This window comes from Oncorhynchus mykiss, chromosome 19 (assembly GCF_013265735.2).
Source record: "Oncorhynchus mykiss isolate Arlee chromosome 19, USDA_OmykA_1.1, whole genome shotgun sequence".
Lineage (NCBI taxonomy): Eukaryota > Metazoa > Chordata > Actinopteri > Salmoniformes > Salmonidae > Oncorhynchus > Oncorhynchus mykiss.
Genome location: NC_048583.1, coordinates 67042010 through 67060599, shown reverse-complemented (window position 1 = coordinate 67060599; position 18590 = coordinate 67042010). Strand labels below are relative to the sequence as shown.

At 39.3% G+C, this 18590-nt stretch overlaps 1 protein-coding gene across 7 annotated transcripts in view; it reads right to left on the bottom strand.

Annotated features, from left to right (window-relative positions):
- jade1 (jade family PHD finger 1) overlaps positions 1–18590 on the bottom strand; it is an 86240-nt gene that overhangs the window by 26975 nt on the left and 40675 nt on the right. For all 7 annotated transcript variants that reach the window (XM_036955450.1, XM_036955453.1, XM_036955447.1 and 4 more), the window contains 2 exons: positions 3703–3887; positions 2951–3162 (listed from right to left, as the gene is read on the bottom strand). In XM_036955450.1, the coding sequence (XP_036811345.1) occupies positions 2951–3162; positions 3703–3887 (397 nt within the window). The remainder of the gene's footprint in view (positions 1–2950; positions 3163–3702; positions 3888–18590) is intronic.

Genomic DNA, 18590 nt, shown 5'->3' with positions numbered 1-18590 from the left:
AAAGCACCATGACCATCAGATGCAGGTACCATCAGTCAAGTAAAAATATTTTAATTTATGCTGATCTATTTGCTCTAGTTTTGAAACATAATATGGTCTGAGAAGAACAATATTGGCAGGCCAAGCATATAGCCACTATGCTGTGATAATGTATTAGACCAGGCATATAGCCATTATGATGTGATAATGTATTAGACCAGGCACATAGCCATTATGCTGTGATAATGTATTAGGCCAGGCATATAGCCAATATGCTGTGATAATGTATTAGACCAGGCATATAGCCATTATGCTGTGATAATGTATTAGGCCAGGCATATAGCCAATATGCTGTGATAATGTATTAGGCCAGGCATATAGCCATTATGCTGTGATAATGTATTAGGTATTAGACCAGGCACATAGCCATTATTCTGTGATAATGTATTAGGCCAGGCATATAGCCAATATGCTGTGATAATGTATTAGACCAGGCATATAGCCAGGCACATAGCCATTATGCTGTGATAATGTATTAGGCCAGGCATATAGCCAATATACTGTGATAATGTATTAGACCAGGCATATAGCCATTATGCTGTGATAATGTATTAGGCCAGGCATATAGCCACTATGCTGTGATAATGTATTAAGCCAGGCACATAGCCATTATGCTGTGATAATGTATTAAGCAGGCACATAGCCACTATGCTGTGATAATGTATTAAGCCAGGCACATAGCCATTATGCTGTGATAATGTATTAGGCCAGGCACATAGCCATTATGCTGTGATAATGTATTAAGACAGGCACATAGCCACTATGCTGTGATAATGTATTAAGCATACTGCACAAACCTCATTCCTACAGAACTGGTTTTATTAGGTTAATGTTACATTTTAAAGTCATGTTTAAAACAAAAAAATCTCAGTGGTAGATCTCACCTTACTTTATGACTGTGAAAGTGATCTTTACTCAGAAAAGGTTGGTGACCACAGCACTAAGTGCTCTGTTGACATTTCACAGAGCTACGATTGTTTTGGGAGAAGAAAAAAATGAATTTCAAATTAATATGAAACTACGTCATGTCTCAAAATGTATATCTTACCTCTATTGTTTCATGTCCTGAGGATTCGAGAAGAAAGATGACAAGTTCAATGGGAAAGTGAGCCTGTCAGGTAGCCAGTTTTCTTGCAGAGAATCCTAGCTGACGAGATGCAATTTTCCAGATTTTTGAACACATATTTTCTCTGGCTTCCATTGATTTTGTCAGCCTAAATCTGGTCATCTTACAAAGGGTAAAAACTCCCAATAACTTTTGATCGGATTATGACAGGCATGAAGGTTGGACCAATGGTTTTCTTAGAGGAATATCTACATAATTTACATATTATTTTACCCATTGGTGAGGTTGTTAGGAGTGAGATAATGCTGAGGGTTGTTAGGAGTGAGATAATGCTGAGGTTGTTTGGAGTGAGATAATGCTGAGGTTGTTTGGAGTGTGAAGTGTGATGGATGTGACATCCATGCTGAGAAGAAGCCCTTTACATCAGAGTTGTTTGTCCCTGTTGAAATACAAGACTATATACTCTTCAGGAAAGTATTGCATCTCAAGTCTCCATTGAATAGACACTGATGCCAACATCAACATTTTTTATAAAGTAGTAAAATAACGAAATGTATCCACCAATCCAAAAAGGGGAATAGGCGGGAGCTTGACAGGCCGCCGTTCTGCTCTGTGGACAACAAATCCCACTGTTAGGGAGGCGACTCATCTCATCTGCTCCTTCCATAGAGGGACTAGTGTCTGCTGGTTTTTGGTTTTTCTTTTCAATTAAGACCTAGACAACCAGGTGAGGGGAGATCCTTACTAATCAGTGACCTAGACAACCAGGTGAGGGGAGATCCTTACTAATCAGTGACCTAGACAACCAGGTGAGGGGAGATCCTTACTAATCAGTGACCTAGACAACCAGGTGAGGGAAGATCCTTACTAATCAGTGACCTTAATTTATCAATCATGTACAAGGAAAGAGAGAGATGAACCTGGAGAAGAGTCCCCTAAGCAAGCTGGTCCTGGGGCTCTGTTCATAAACACAAACACACCCTACAGAGCCCCAGGACAACAGCACAATTAGACCCAACCAAATCATGAGAAAACAAAAAGATAATTACTTAACACATTGGAAAGAATTAACAAAAAAACAGAGCAAACTAGAATGCTATTTGGCCCTACACAGAGAGTACACAGCGGCAGAATACCTGACCACTGTGACTGACCCAAAATTAAGGAAAGCTTTGACTATGTACAGACTCAGTGAGCATAGCCTTGCTATTGAGAAAGGCCGCCGTAGGCAGACATGGCTCTCAAGAGAAGACAGGCTATGTGCCCACTGCCCACAAAATGAGGTGGAATCTGAGCTGCACTTCCTAACCTCCTGCCCAATGTATGACCATATTAGAGAGACATATTTCCCTCAGATTACACAGATCCACAAAGAATTCGAAAACTCCCATATCTACTGGGTGAAATTCCACAGTGTGCCATCACAGCAGCAAGATTTGTGACCTGTTGCCACGAGAAAAGGGCAACCAGTGAAGAACAAACACCATTGTAAATACAACCCATATTTATGCTTATTTATTTTATCTTGTGTCCTTTAACCATTTGTACATTGTTAAAACACTGTATAAATATATATAATATGACATTTGTAATGTCTTTACTGTTTTGAAACCTCTGTATGTGTAATGTTTACTGTTAATGTTTGTTGTTTTTCACTTTATATATTCACTTTGTATGTTGTCTACCTCACTTGCTTTGGCAATGTTAACACATGTTTCCCATGCCAATAAAGCCCTTGAATTGAATTGAATTGAAAGAGGAAACCCCACAGAGACTCAGTCCTCTGGGATGAGTTGGACGCGTGGATGCGTGCTAGGGCAATAACGCTGGATTACAGAACCGTACCTGGTGAACACAGATGTTGCACTTGTCACAGAAAACCATCTCGTTGTTGTCCTCGCTGTCAGGTGACCGACAGATGTCACACACAACATCCTCGTCGTACTCCATGCCAAGCCCCTCCTCCGTTGCCATGGCATGGCTCATTCTGTCATAGCAACGCCTCTCAAACTCCTCCATCACTCTCTCCATGGTCATCTCGTCCAGCAGCACCATGCCTGGAGAACAGATAACATTAAACACTGCACAGCGCTGGACCACGACACAGTCGATACTACACAGCGCTGAATCAAGACAGTCGATACTACACAGCGCTGAACCAAGACAGTCGATACTACACAGCGCTGAACCAAGACAGTCGATACTACACAGCGCTGAACCACGACACAGTCGATACTACACAGCGCTGAACCAAGACAGTTGATACTACACAGCGCTGAACCACGACACAGTCGATACTACACAGCGCTGAACCAAGACAGTCGATACTACACAGCGCTGAACCACGACACAGTCGATACTACACAGCGCTGAACCACGACACAGTCGATACTACACAGCGCTGAATCAAGACAGTCGATACTACACAGCGCTGAACCACGACACAGTCGATACTACACAGCGCTGAACCACGACACAGTCGATACTACACAGCGCTGAACCACGACACAGTCGATACTACACAGCGCTGAACCACGACACAGTCAATACTACACAGTAAGCTGTACAACCGTAGATGAGGGGGTAAATCTACTGACCCATCAGAGTGAACTGCTGGTTGATGAGCTCCAGCCAGGCCACGTCAGTGTCGTTGAGGTCGTAACGACACGTCCCCTCAGCCAGGGTCTGGATGTCCACGTACCCCAGCGCCCCTGAACACCCCGAACGGATCCACTTCTTAGGCGTCGAGAACATCACCTCCATCCCCCGCTCAGCCACTCCCCTACAGAGCAGAGATATGATTAAAGAGTTAGATGTGACGAGAGAGCAGAGATGGTTAGATATGACTAGAGAACAGAGATGGTTAGATATGACTAGAGAACAGAGATGGTTAGATATGACTAGAGAGCAGAGATGGTTAGATATGACTAGAGAACAGAGATGGTTAGATATGACTAGAGAACAGAGATGGTTAGATATGATTAGAGAACAGAGATATGACTAGAGAACAGAGATATGACTAGAGAACAGAGATATGACTAGAGAACAGAGATGGTTAGATATGACTAGAGAACAGAGATGATCAGATATGACTAGAGAACAGAGATATGACTAGAGAACAGAGATGGTCAGATATGACTAGAGAACAGAGATATGACTAGAGAACAGAGATGGTTAGATATGACTAGAGAACAGAGATATGACTAGAGAACAGAGATATGATTAGAGAACAGATATGGTTAAATATGACTAGAGAACAAAGATATGACTAGAGAACAGAGATGGTTAGATATGACTAGAGAGCAGAGATATGACTAGAGAACAGAGATGGTTAGATATGACTAGAGAGCAGAGATGGTTAGATATGACTAGAGAACAGAGATGGTTTGATATGATTAGAAAACAGATATGGTTAGATATGACTAGAGAACAAAGATATGACTAGAGAACAGAGATGGTTAGATATGACTAGAGAGCAGAGATATGACTAGAGAACAGAGATGGTTAGATATGACTAGAGAGCAGAGATGGTCAGATATGACTAGAGAGCAGAGATGGTTAGATATGACTAGAGAGCAGCGATGGTTAGATATGACTAGAGAACAGAGATGGTCAGATATGACTAGAGAACAGAGATATGACTAGAGAACAGAGATGGTCAGATATGACTAGAGAACAGAGATATGACTAGAGAGCAGAGATGGTTAGATATGATTAGAGATGGTTAGATATGACTAGAGAACAGAGATGGTCAGATATAACTAGAGAACAGAGATATGACTAGAGGACAGAGATGGTTAGATATGACTAGAGAACAGAGATGGTTAGATATGACTAGAGAACAGAGATGGTTTGATATGATTAGAGAACAGAGATGGTTTGATATGATTAGAGATGGTTAGATATGACTAGAGAACAGAGATGGTCAGATATGACTAGAGAACAGAGATGGTTAGATATGACTAGAGAACAGAGATGGTCAGATATGACTAGAGAACAGAGATATGACTAGAGAACAGAGATATGACTAGAGAACAGAGATATGACTCGAGAACAGAGATGGTTAGATATGACTAGAGAACAGAGATGATCAGATATGACTAGAGAACAGAGATATGACTAGAGAACAGAGATGGTCAGATATGACTAGAGAACAGAGATATGACTAGAGAACAGAGATATGATTAGAGAACAGATATGGTTAGATATGACTAGAGAACAGAGATGGTTTGATATGATTAGAAAACAGATATGGTTAGATATGACTAGAGAACAGAGATATGACTAGAGAACAGAGATGGTTAGATATGACTAGAGAGCAGAGATGGTTAGATATGACTAGAGAACAGAGATGGTCAGATATGACTCGAGAACAGAGATATGACTAGAGAACAGAGATGGTTAGATATGACTAGAGAACAGAGATGGTCAGATATGACTCGAGAACAGAGATATGACTAGAGAACAGAGATGGTTAGATATGACTAGAGAACAGAGATGGTTAGATATGACTAGAGAGCAGAGATGGTTAGATATGACTAGAGAGCAGAGATGGTTAGATATGACTAGAGAGCAGAGATGGTTAGATATGACTAGAGAGCAGAGATGGTTAGATATGACTAGAGAACAGAGATGGTTTGAAATGATTAGAGAACAGAGATGGTTAGATATGACTAGAGAACAGAGATGGTTTGAAATGATTAGAGAACAGAGATGGTTAGATATGACTAGAGAACAGAGATGGTCAGATATGACTAGAGAACAGAGATGGTCAGATATGACTAGAGAACAGAGATATGACTAGAGGACAGAGATGGTCAGACATGACTAGAGAACAGAGATGGTCAGATATGACTAGAGAACAGAGATATGACTAGAGAACAGAGATGGTTAGATATGACTAGAGAACAGAGATGGTCAGATATGACTAGAGAACAGAGATATGACTAGAGAACAGATATGGTTAGATATGACTAGAGAACAGAGATGGTTTGATATGATTAGAAAACAGATATGGTTAGATATGACTAGAGAACAGAGATATGACTAGAGAACAGAGATGGTTAGATATGACTAGAGAGCAGAGATGGTTAGATATGACTAGAGAGCAGAGATGGTTAGATATGACTAGAGAGCAGAGATGGTTAGATATGACTAGAGAACAGAGATGGTCAGATATGACTTGAGAACAGAGATATGACTAGAGAACAGAGATGGTCAGATATGACTCGAGAACAGAGATGGTCAGATATGACTCGAGAACAGGGATATGACTAGAGAACAGAGATGGTTAGATATGACTAGAGAACAGAGATATGACTAGAGAACAGAGATGGTCAGATATGACTAGAGAACAGAGATATGACTAGAGAACAGAGATGGTTAGATATGACTAGAGAACAGAGATGGTTAGATATGACTAGAGAGCAGAGATGGTTAGATATGACTAGAGAGCAGAGATGGTTAGATATGACTAGAGAGCAGAGATGGTTAGATATGACTAGAGAGCAGAGATGGTTAGCTATGACTAGAGAGCAAGAAGGTTAGATATGATTAGAGAACAGAGATGGTCAGATATGACTAGAGAACAGAGATATGACTAGAGAACAGAGATGGTTAGATATGACTAGAGAACAGAGATATGACTAGAGAACAGATATATGACTAGAGAACAGAGATGGTTAGATAGGACTAGAGAGCAGAGATGGTTAGATATGACTAGAGAGCAGAGATGGTTAGATATGACTAGAGAGCAGAGATGGTTATATATGACTAGAGAGCAGAGATGGTCAGATATGACTAGAGAACAGAGATGGTCAGATATGACTAGAGAACAGAGATGGTTAGATATGACTAGAGAACAGAGATGGTCAGATATGACTAGAGAACAGAGATGGTCAGATATGACTAGAGAACAGAGATATGACTAGAGGACAGAGATGGTCAGATATGACTAGAGAACAGAGATGGTCAGATATGACTAGAGAACAGAGATATGACTAGAGAACAGAGATGGTTAGATATGACTAGAGAACAGAGATATGACTAGAGAACAGAGATGGTTAGATATGACTAGAGAACAGAGATATGACTAGAGAACAGAGATGGTTAGATATGACTAGAGAACAGAGGTGGTCAGATATGACTAGAGAACAGAGATATGACTAGAGAATAGATATGGTTAGATATGACTAGAGAACAGAGATGGTTTGATATGATTAGAAAACAGATATGGTTAGATATGACTAGAGAACAGAGATATGACTAGAGAACAGAGATGGTTAGATATGACTAGAGAGCAGAGATGGTTAGATATGACTAGAGAACAGAGATTGTCAGATATGACTAGAGAACAGAGATGGTCAGATATGACTAGAGAACAGAGATATGACTAGAGGACAGAGATGGTCAGATATGACTAGAGAACAGAGATGGTTTGATATGATTAGAGAACAGAGATGGTTTGATATGATTAGAGATGGTTAGATATGACTAGAGAACAGAGATGGTCAGATATGACTAGAGAACAGAGATGGTTAGATATGACTAGAGAACAGAGATGGTCAGATATGACTAGAGAACAGAGATATGACTAGAGAACAGAGATATGACTAGAGAACAGAGATATGACTCGAGAACAGAGATGGTTAGATATGACTAGAGAACAGAGATGATCAGATATGACTAGAGAACAGAGATATGACTAGAGAACAGAGATGGTCAGATATGACTAGAGAACAGAGATATGACTAGAGAACAGAGATATGATTAGAGAACAGATATGGTTAGATATGACTAGAGAACAGAGATGGTTTGATATGATTAGAAAACAGATATGGTTAGATATGACTAGAGAACAGAGATATGACTAGAGAACAGAGATGGTTAGATATGACTAGAGAGCAGAGATGGTTAGATATGACTAGAGAACAGAGATGGTCAGATATGACTCGAGAACAGAGATATGACTAGAGAACAGAGATGGTTAGATATGACTAGAGAACAGAGATGGTCAGATATGACTCGAGAACAGAGATATGACTAGAGAACAGAGATGGTTAGATATGACTAGAGAACAGAGATGGTTAGATATGACTAGAGAGCAGAGATGGTTAGATATGACTAGAGAGCAGAGATGGTTAGATATGACTAGAGAGCAGAGATGGTTAGATATGACTAGAGAGCAGAGATGGTTAGATATGACTAGAGAACAGAGATGGTTTGAAATGATTAGAGAACAGAGATGGTTAGATATGACTAGAGAACAGAGATGGTTTGAAATGATTAGAGAACAGAGATGGTTAGATATGACTAGAGAACAGAGATGGTCAGATATGACTAGAGAACAGAGATGGTCAGATATGACTAGAGAACAGAGATATGACTAGAGGACAGAGATGGTCAGACATGACTAGAGAACAGAGATGGTCAGATATGACTAGAGAACAGAGATATGACTAGAGAACAGAGATGGTTAGATATGACTAGAGAACAGAGATGGTCAGATATGACTAGAGAACAGAGATATGACTAGAGAACAGATATGGTTAGATATGACTAGAGAACAGAGATGGTTTGATATGATTAGAAAACAGATATGGTTAGATATGACTAGAGAACAGAGATATGACTAGAGAACAGAGATGGTTAGATATGACTAGAGAGCAGAGATGGTTAGATATGACTAGAGAGCAGAGATGGTTAGATATGACTAGAGAGCAGAGATGGTTAGATATGACTAGAGAACAGAGATGGTCAGATATGACTAGAGAACAGAGATGGTTTGATATGATTAGAGAACAGAGATGGTTTGATATGATTAGAGATGGTTAGATATGACTAGAGAACAGAGATGGTCAGATATGACTAGAGAACAGAGATGGTTAGATATGACTAGAGAACAGAGATGGTCAGATATGACTAGAGAACAGAGATATGACTAGAGAACAGAGATATGACTAGAGAACAGAGATATGACTCGAGAACAGAGATGGTTAGATATGACTAGAGAACAGAGATGATCAGATATGACTAGAGAACAGAGATATGACTAGAGAACAGAGATGGTCAGATATGACTAGAGAACAGAGATATGATTAGAGAACAGATATGGTTAGATATGACTAGAGAACAGAGATGGTTTGATATGATTAGAAAACAGATATGGTTAGATATGACTAGAGAACAGAGATATGACTAGAGAACAGAGATGGTTAGATATGACTAGAGAGCAGAGATGGTTAGATATGACTAGAGAACAGAGATGGTCAGATATGACTCGAGAACAGAGATATGACTAGAGAACAGAGATGGTTAGATATGACTAGAGAACAGAGATGGTCAGATATGACTCGAGAACAGAGATATGACTAGAGAACAGAGATGGTTAGATATGACTAGAGAACAGAGATGGTTAGATATGACTAGAGAGCAGAGATGGTTAGATATGACTAGAGAGCAGAGATGGTTAGATATGACTAGAGAGCAGAGATGGTTAGATATGACTAGAGAGCAGAGATGGTTAGATATGACTAGAGAACAGAGATGGTTTGAAATGATTAGAGAACAGAGATGGTTAGATATGACTAGAGAACAGAGATGGTTTGAAATGATTAGAGAACAGAGATGGTTAGATATGACTAGAGAACAGAGATGGTCAGATATGACTAGAGAACAGAGATGGTCAGATATGACTAGAGAACAGAGATATGACTAGAGGACAGAGATGGTCAGACATGACTAGAGAACAGAGATGGTCAGATATGACTAGAGAACAGAGATATGACTAGAGAACAGAGATGGTTAGATATGACTAGAGAACAGAGATGGTCAGATATGACTAGAGAACAGAGATATGACTAGAGAACAGATATGGTTAGATATGACTAGAGAACAGAGATGGTTTGATATGATTAGAAAACAGATATGGTCAGATATGACTTGAGAACAGAGATATGACTAGAGAACAGAGATGGTCAGATATGACTCGAGAACAGAGATGGTCAGATATGACTCGAGAACAGGGATATGACTAGAGAACAGAGATGGTTAGATATGACTAGAGAACAGAGATATGACTAGAGAACAGAGATGGTCAGATATGACTAGAGAACAGAGATATGACTAGAGAACAGAGATGGTTAGATATGACTAGAGAACAGAGATGGTTAGATATGACTAGAGAGCAGAGATGGTTAGATATGACTAGAGAGCAGAGATGGTTAGATATGACTAGAGAGCAGAGATGGTTAGATATGACTAGAGAGCAGAGATGGTTAGCTATGACTAGAGAGCAAGAAGGTTAGATATGATTAGAGAACAGAGATGGTCAGATATGACTAGAGAACAGAGATATGACTAGAGAACAGAGATGGTTAGATATGACTAGAGAACAGAGATATGACTAGAGAACAGATATATGACTAGAGAACAGAGATGGTTAGATAGGACTAGAGAGCAGAGATGGTTAGATATGACTAGAGAGCAGAGATGGTTAGATATGACTAGAGAGCAGAGATGGTTATATATGACTAGAGAGCAGAGATGGTCAGATATGACTAGAGAACAGAGATGGTCAGATATGACTAGAGAACAGAGATGGTTAGATATGACTAGAGAACAGAGATATGACTAGAGAACAGAGATGGTCAGATATGACTAGAGAACAGAGATGGTCAGATATGACTAGAGAACAGAGATATGACTAGAGGACAGAGATGGTCAGATATGACTAGAGAACAGAGATGGTCAGATATGACTAGAGAACAGAGATATGACTAGAGAACAGAGATGGTTAGATATGACTAGAGAACAGAGATATGACTAGAGAACAGAGATGGTTAGATATGACTAGAGAACAGAGGTGGTCAGATATGACTAGAGAACAGAGATATGACTAGAGAATAGATATGGTTAGATATGACTAGAGAACAGAGATGGTTTGATATGATTAGAAAACAGATATGGTTAGATATGACTAGAGAACAGAGATATGACTAGAGAACAGAGATGGTTAGATATGACTAGAGAGCAGAGATGGTTAGATATGACTAGAGAACAGAGATTGTCAGATATGACTAGAGAACAGAGATGGTCAGATATGACTAGAGAACAGAGATATGACTAGAGGACAGAGATGGTCAGATATGACTAGAGAACAGAGATGGTCAGATATGACTAGAGAACAGAGATATTACTAGAGAACAGAGATGGTTAGATATGACTAGAGAACAGAGATATGACTAGAGAACAGAGATGGTTAGATATGACTAGACAACAGAGATGGTCAGATATGACTAGAGAACAGAGATATGACTAGAGAACAGATATGGTTAGATATGACTAGAGAACAGAGATGGTTAGATATGACTAGAGAACAGAGATATGACTAGAGAACAGAGATGGTTAGATATGACTAGAGAGCAGAGATGGTTAGATATGACTAGAGAGCAGAGATGGTTAGATATGACTAGAGAGCAGAGATGGTTAGATATGACTAGAGAACAGAGATGGTCAGATATGACTTGAGAACAGAGATGGTCAGATATGACTAGAGAACAGAGATAGTCAGATATGACTAGAGAACAGAGATATGACTAGAGGACAGAGATGGTCAGATATGACTAGAGAACAGAGATGGTCAGATATGACTAGAGAACAGAGATATGACTAGAGAACAGAGATGGTTAGATATGACTAGAGAACAGAGATATGACTAGAGAACAGAGATGGTCAGATATGACTAGAGAACAGAGATGGTCAGATATGACTAGAGAACAGAGATATGACTAGAGAACAGATATGGTTAGATATGACTAGAGAACAGAGATATGACTAGAGAACAGAGATGGTTAGATATGACTAGAGAGCAGAGGTGGTTAGATATGACTAGAGAGCAGAGATGGTTAGATATGACTAGAGAGCAGAGATGGTCAGATATGACTCGAGAACAGAGATGGTCAGATATGACTCGAGAACAGGGATATGACTAGAGAACAGAGATGGTTAGATATGACTAGAGAACAGAGATATGACTAGAGAACAGAGATGGTCAGATATGACTAGAGAACAGAGATATGACTAGAGAACAGAGATGGTCAGATATGACTAGAGAACAGAGATATGACTAGAGAGCAGAGATGGTTAGATATGACTAGAGAGCAGAGATGGTTAGATATGACTAGAGAGCAGAGATGGTTAGATATGACTAGAGAGCAGAGATGGTTAGCTATGACTAGAGAGCAAGAAGGTTAGATATGATTAGAGAACAGAGATGGTCAGATATGACTAGAGAACAGAGATATGACTAGAGAACAGAGATGGTTAGATATGACTAGAGAACAGAGATATGACTAGAGAACAGATATATGACTAGAGAACAGAGATGGTTAGATATGACTAGAGAGCAGAGATGGTTAGATATGACTAGAGAGCAGAGATGGTTATATATGACGAGAGAACAGAGATGGTCAGCTATGACTAGAGAACAGAGATGGTCAGATATGACTAGAGAACAGAGATGGTTAGATATGACTAGAGAACAGAGATATGACTAGAGAACAGAGATGGTCAGATATGACTAGAGAACAGAGATGGTCAGATATGACTAGAGAACAGAGATATGACTAGAGGACAGAGATGGTCAGATATGACTAGAGAACTGAGATGGTGAGATATGACTAGAGAACAGAGATATGACTAGAGAACAGAGATGGTTAGATATGACTAGAGAACAGAGATATGACTAGAGAACAGAGATGGTCAGATATGACTAGAGAACAGAGATATGACTAGAGGACAGAGATGGTCAGATATGACTAGAGAACAGAGATGGTCAGATATGACTAGAGAACAGAGATATGACTAGAGAACAGAGATGGTTAGATATGACTAGAGAACAGAGATGGTCAGATATGACTAGAGAACAGAGATATGACTAGAGAACAGATATGGTTAGATATGACTAGAGAACAGAGATGGTTTGATATGATTAGAAAACAGATATGGTTAGATATGACTAGAGAACAGAGATATGACTAGAGAACAGAGATGGTTAGATATGACTAGAGAGCAGAGATGGTTAGATATGACTAGAGAGCAGAGATGGTCAGATATGACTCGAGAACAGAGATGGTCAGATATGACTAGAGAACAGAGATATGACTAGAGAACAGAGATGGTTAGATATGACTAGAGAACAGAGATATGACTAGAGAACAGAGATGGTCAGATATGACTAGAGAACAGAGATATGACTAGAGAACAGAGATGGTCAGATATGACTAGAGAACAGAGATATGACTAGAGAGCAGAGATGGTTAGATATGACTAGAGAACAGAGATGGTTAGATATTACTAGAGAGCAGAGATGGTTAGATATGACTAGAGAGCAGAGATGGTTAGATATGACTAGAGAGCAGAGATGGTTAGATATGACTAGAGAGCAGAGATGGTTAGCTATGACTAGAGAGCAAGAAGGTTAGATATGATTAGAGAACAGAGATGGTCAGATATGACTAGAGAACAGAGATATGACTAGAGAACAGAGATGGTTAGATATGACTAGAGAACAGAGATATGACTAGAGAACAGATATATGACTAGAGAACAGAGATGGTTAGATATGACTAGAGAGCAGAGATGGTTAGATATGACTAGAGAGCAGAGATGGTTAGATATGACTAGAGAGCAGAGATGGTTATATATGACTAGAGAACAGAGATGGTCAGATATGACTAGAGAACAGAGATGGTCAGATATGACTAGAGAACAGAGATGGTTAGATATGACTAGAGAACAGAGATATGACTAGAGAACAGAGATGGTCAGATATGACTAGAGAACAGAGATGGTCAGATATGACTAGAGAACAGAGATATGACTAGAGAACAGAGATATGACTAGAGAACAGAGATGGTCAGATATGACTAGAGAACAGAGATGGTCAGATATGACTAGAGAACAGAGATATGACTAGAGGACAGAGATGGTCAGATATGACTAGAGAACAGAGATGGTCAGATATGACTAGAGAACAGAGATATGACTAGAGAATAGATATGGTTAGATATGACTAGAGAACAGAGATGGTTTGATATGATTAGAAAACAGATATGGTTAGATATGACTAGAGAACAGAGATATGACTAGAGAACAGAGATGGTTAGATATGACTAGAGAGCAGAGATGGTTAGATATGACTAGAGAGCAGAGATGGTTAGATATGACTAGAGAGCAGAGATGGTTAGATATGACTAGAGAACAGAGATGGTCAGATATGACTTGAGAACAGAGATATGACTAGAGAACAGAGATGGTCAGATATGACTCGAGAACAGGGATATGACTAGAGAACAGAGATGGTTAGATATGACTAGAGAACAGAGATATGACTAGAGAACAGAGATGGTCAGATATGACTAGAGAACAGAGATATGACTAGAGAACAGAGATAGTTAGATATGACTAGAGAACAGAGATGGTTAGATATGACTAGAGAGCAGAGATGGTTAGATATGACTAGAGAGCAGAGATGGTTAGATATGACTAGAGAACAGAGATTGTTAGATATGACTAGAGAGCAGAGATGGTTAGCTATGACTAGAGAGCAAGAAGGTTAGATATGATTAGAGAACAGAGATGATCAGATATGACTAGAGAACAGAGATATGACTAGAGAACAGAGATGGTTAGATATGACTAGAGAACAGAGATATGACTAGAGAACAGAGATGGTTAGATATGACTAGAGAACAGAGATATGACTAGAGAACAGATATATGACTAGAGAACAGAGATGGTTAGATATGACTAGAGAGCAGAGATGGTTAGATATGACTAGAGAGCAGAGATGGTTAGATATGACTAGAGAGCAGAGATGGTTATATATGACTAGAGAGCAGAGATGGTCAGATATGACTAGAGAACAGAGATGGTCAGATATGACTAGAGAACAGAGATGGTTAGATATGACTAGAGAACAGAGATATGACTAGAGAACAGAGATGGTCAGATATGACTAGAGAACAGAGATGGTCAGATATGACTAGAGAACAGAGATATGACTAGAGGACAGAGATGGTCAGATATGACTAGAGAACAGAGATGGTCAGATATGACTAGAGAACAGAGATGGTTAGATATGACTAGAGAACAGAGATATGACTAGAGAACCGAGATGGTTAGATATGACTAGAGAACAGAGATGGACAGATATGACTAGAGAACAGAGATATGACTAGAGAACAGATATGGTTAGATATGACTAGAGAACAGAGATATGACTAGAGAACAGAGATGGTTAGATATGACTAGAGAGCAGAGATGGTTAGATATGACTAGAGAGCAGAGATGGTTAGATATGACTAGAGAGCAGAGATGGTTAGATATGACTAGAGAACAGAGATGGTCAGATATGACTTGAGAACAGAGATGGTCAGATAAGACTAGAGAACAGAGATGGTCAGATATGACTAGAGAACAGAGATATGACTAGAGGACAGAGATATGACTAGAGAACAGATATGGTTAGATATGACTAGAGAACAGAGGTGGTCAGATATGACTAGAGAACAGAGATATGACTAGAGAATAGATATGGTTAGATATGACTAGAGAACAGAGATGGTTTGATATGATTAGAAAACAGATATGGTTAGATATGACTAGAGAACAGAGATATGACTAGAGAACAGAGATGGTTAGATATGACTAGAGAGCAGAGATGGTTAGATATGACTAGAGAACAGAGATTGTCAGATATGACTAGAGAACAGAGATGGTCAGATATGACTAGAGAACAGAGATATGACTAGAGGACAGAGATGGTCAGATATGACTAGAGAACAGAGATGGTCAGATATGACTAGAGAACAGAGATATTACTAGAGAACAGAGATGGTTAGATATGACTAGAGAACAGAGATATGACTAGAGAACAGAGATGGTTAGATATGACTAGACAACAGAGATGGTCAGATATGACTAGAGAACAGAGATATGACTAGAGAACAGATATGGTTAGATATGACTAGAGAACAGAGATGGTTTGATATGATTAGAAAACAGATATGGTTAGATATGACTAGAGAACAGAGATATGACTAGAGAACAGAGATGGTTAGATATGACTAGAGAGCAGAGATGGTTAGATATGACTAGAGAGCAGAGATGGTTAGATATGACTAGAGAGCAGAGATGGTTAGATATGACTAGAGAACAGAGATGGTCAGATATGACTTGAGAACAGAGATGGTCAGATATGACTAGAGAACAGAGATAGTCAGATATGACTAGAGAACAGAGATATGACTAGAGGACAGAGATGGTCAGATATGACTAGAGAACAGAGATGGTCAGATATGACTAGAGAACAGAGATATGACTAGAGAACAGAGATGGTTAGATATGACTAGAGAACAGAGATATGACTAGAGAACAGAGATGGTCAGATATGACTAGAGAACAGAGATGGTCAGATATGACTAGAGAACAGAGATATGACTAGAGAACAGATATGGTTAGATATGACTAGAGAACAGAGATATGACTAGAGAACAGAGATGGTTAGATATGACTAGAGAGCAGAGGTGGTTAGATATGACTAGAGAGCAGAGATGGTTAGATATGACTAGAGAGCAGAGATGGTCAGATATGACTCGAGAACAGAGATGGTCAGATATGACTCGAGAACAGGGATATGACTAGAGAACAGAGATGGTTAGATATGACTAGAGAACAGAGATGGTCAGATATGACTAGAGAACAGAGATATGACTAGAGAACAGAGATATGACTAGAGAACAGAGATGGTCAGATATGACTAGAGAACAGAGATGGTCAGATATGACTAGAGAACAGAGATATGACTAGAGGACAGAGATGGTCAGATATGACTAGAGAACAGAGATGGTCAGATATGACTAGAGAACAGAGATATGACTAGAGAATAGATATGGTTAGATATGACTAGAGAACAGAGATGGTTTGATATGATTAGAAAACAGATATGGTTAGATATGACTAGAGAACAGAGATATGACTAGAGAACAGAGATGGTTAGATATGACTAGAGAGCAGAGATGGTTAGATATGACTAGAGAGCAGAGATGGTTAGATATGACTAGAGAGCAGAGATGGTTAGATATGACTAGAGAACAGAGATGGTCAGATATGACTTGAGAACAGAGATATGACTAGAGAACAGAGATGGTCAGATATGACTCGAGAACAGGGATATGACTAGAGAACAGAGATGGTTAGATATGACTAGAGAACAGAGATATGACTAGAGAACAGAGATGGTCAGATATGACTAGAGAACAGAGATATGACTAGAGAACAGAGATAGTTAGATATGACTAGAGAACAGAGATGGTTAGATATGACTAGAGAGCAGAGATGGTTAGATATGACTAGAGAGCAGAGATGGTTAGATATGACTAGAGAACAGAGATTGTTAGATATGACTAGAGAGCAGAGATGGTTAGCTATGACTAGAGAGCAAGAAGGTTAGATATGATTAGAGAACAGAGATGATCAGATATGACTAGAGAACAGAGATATGACTAGAGAACAGAGATGGTTAGATATGACTAGAGAACAGAGATATGACTAGAGAACAGAGATGGTTAGATATGACTAGAGAACAGAGATATGACTAGAGAACAGATATATGACTAGAGAACAGAGATGGTTAGATATGACTAGAGAGCAGAGATGGTTAGATATGACTAGAGAGCAGAGATGGTTAGATATGACTAGAGAGCAGAGATGGTTATATATGACTAGAGAGCAGAGATGGTCAGATATGACTAGAGAACAGAGATGGTCAGATATGACTAGAGAACAGAGATGGTTAGATATGACTAGAGAACAGAGATATGACTAGAGAACAGAGATGGTCAGATATGACTAGAGAACAGAGATGGTCAGATATGACTAGAGAACAGAGATATGACTAGAGGACAGAGATGGTCAGATATGACTAGAGAACAGAGATGGTCAGATATGACTAGAGAACAGAGATGGTTAGATATGACTAGAGAACAGAGATATGACTAGAGAACCGAGATGGTTAGATATGACTAGAGAACAGAGATGGACAGATATGACTAGAGAGCAGAGATGGTTAGATATGACTAGAGAACAGAGATGGACAGATATGACTAGAGAACAGAGATATGACTAGAGAACCGAGATGGTTAGATATGACTAGAGAACAGAGATGGACAGATATGACTAGAGAACAGAGATATGACTAGAGAACAGATATGGTTAGATATGACTAGAGAACAGAGATATGACTAGAGAACAGAGATGGTTAGATATGACTAGAGAGCAGAGATGGTTAGATATGACTAGAGAGCAGAGATGGTTAGATATGACTAGAGAGCAGAGATGGTTAGATATGACTAGAGAACAGAGATGGTCAGATATGACTTGAGAACAGAGATGGTCAGATAAGACTAGAGAACAGAGATGGTCA